At 45.5% G+C, this 268-nt stretch overlaps 1 protein-coding gene across 1 annotated transcript in view; it reads right to left on the bottom strand.

Annotated features, from left to right (window-relative positions):
- Window positions 1–230, bottom strand: part of LOC116377430 (exportin-7-like) — a gene marked incomplete at its 3' end in the record, with an annotated part of 12362 nt that extends 12132 nt beyond the window's left edge. The window contains exon 1 of the mRNA XM_031839071.1: window positions 50–230. Within this exon, the coding sequence (XP_031694931.1) occupies window positions 50–179 (130 nt within the window). The remainder of the gene's footprint in view (window positions 1–49) is intronic.
- Window positions 231–268: the final 38 nt, after the last annotated feature.

The raw sequence follows: 268 nt of genomic DNA, 5'->3' as shown, positions 1-268 counted from the left end.
TGTCTGTCTGTCTGTCTGTCTGTCTGTCTGTCTGTCTGTCTGTCTGTACCTAGGTCCACCATCAGCAGGCGCCCCAGAGCCGTGTAGAAGGTGGTCCGACACCTCATGTCACTCAGGTTTGACTGGTTGTTCACTCCGAGGAAGGAGAAGTGTTCGCTCTGAGCATCAAACACAGACATTTTATAGAAATAATATACATATATATATATATATACACATATACACACACACACACACACACACACACACACACACACACACACACACA

The sequence above is a fragment of the Anarrhichthys ocellatus genome, unplaced genomic scaffold (assembly GCF_004355925.1).
Source record: "Anarrhichthys ocellatus isolate YVR2014 unplaced genomic scaffold, GSC_Weel_1.0 scaffold1238, whole genome shotgun sequence".
Lineage (NCBI taxonomy): Eukaryota > Metazoa > Chordata > Actinopteri > Perciformes > Anarhichadidae > Anarrhichthys > Anarrhichthys ocellatus.
This window is presented reverse-complemented; position numbering and strand designations above follow the sequence as displayed.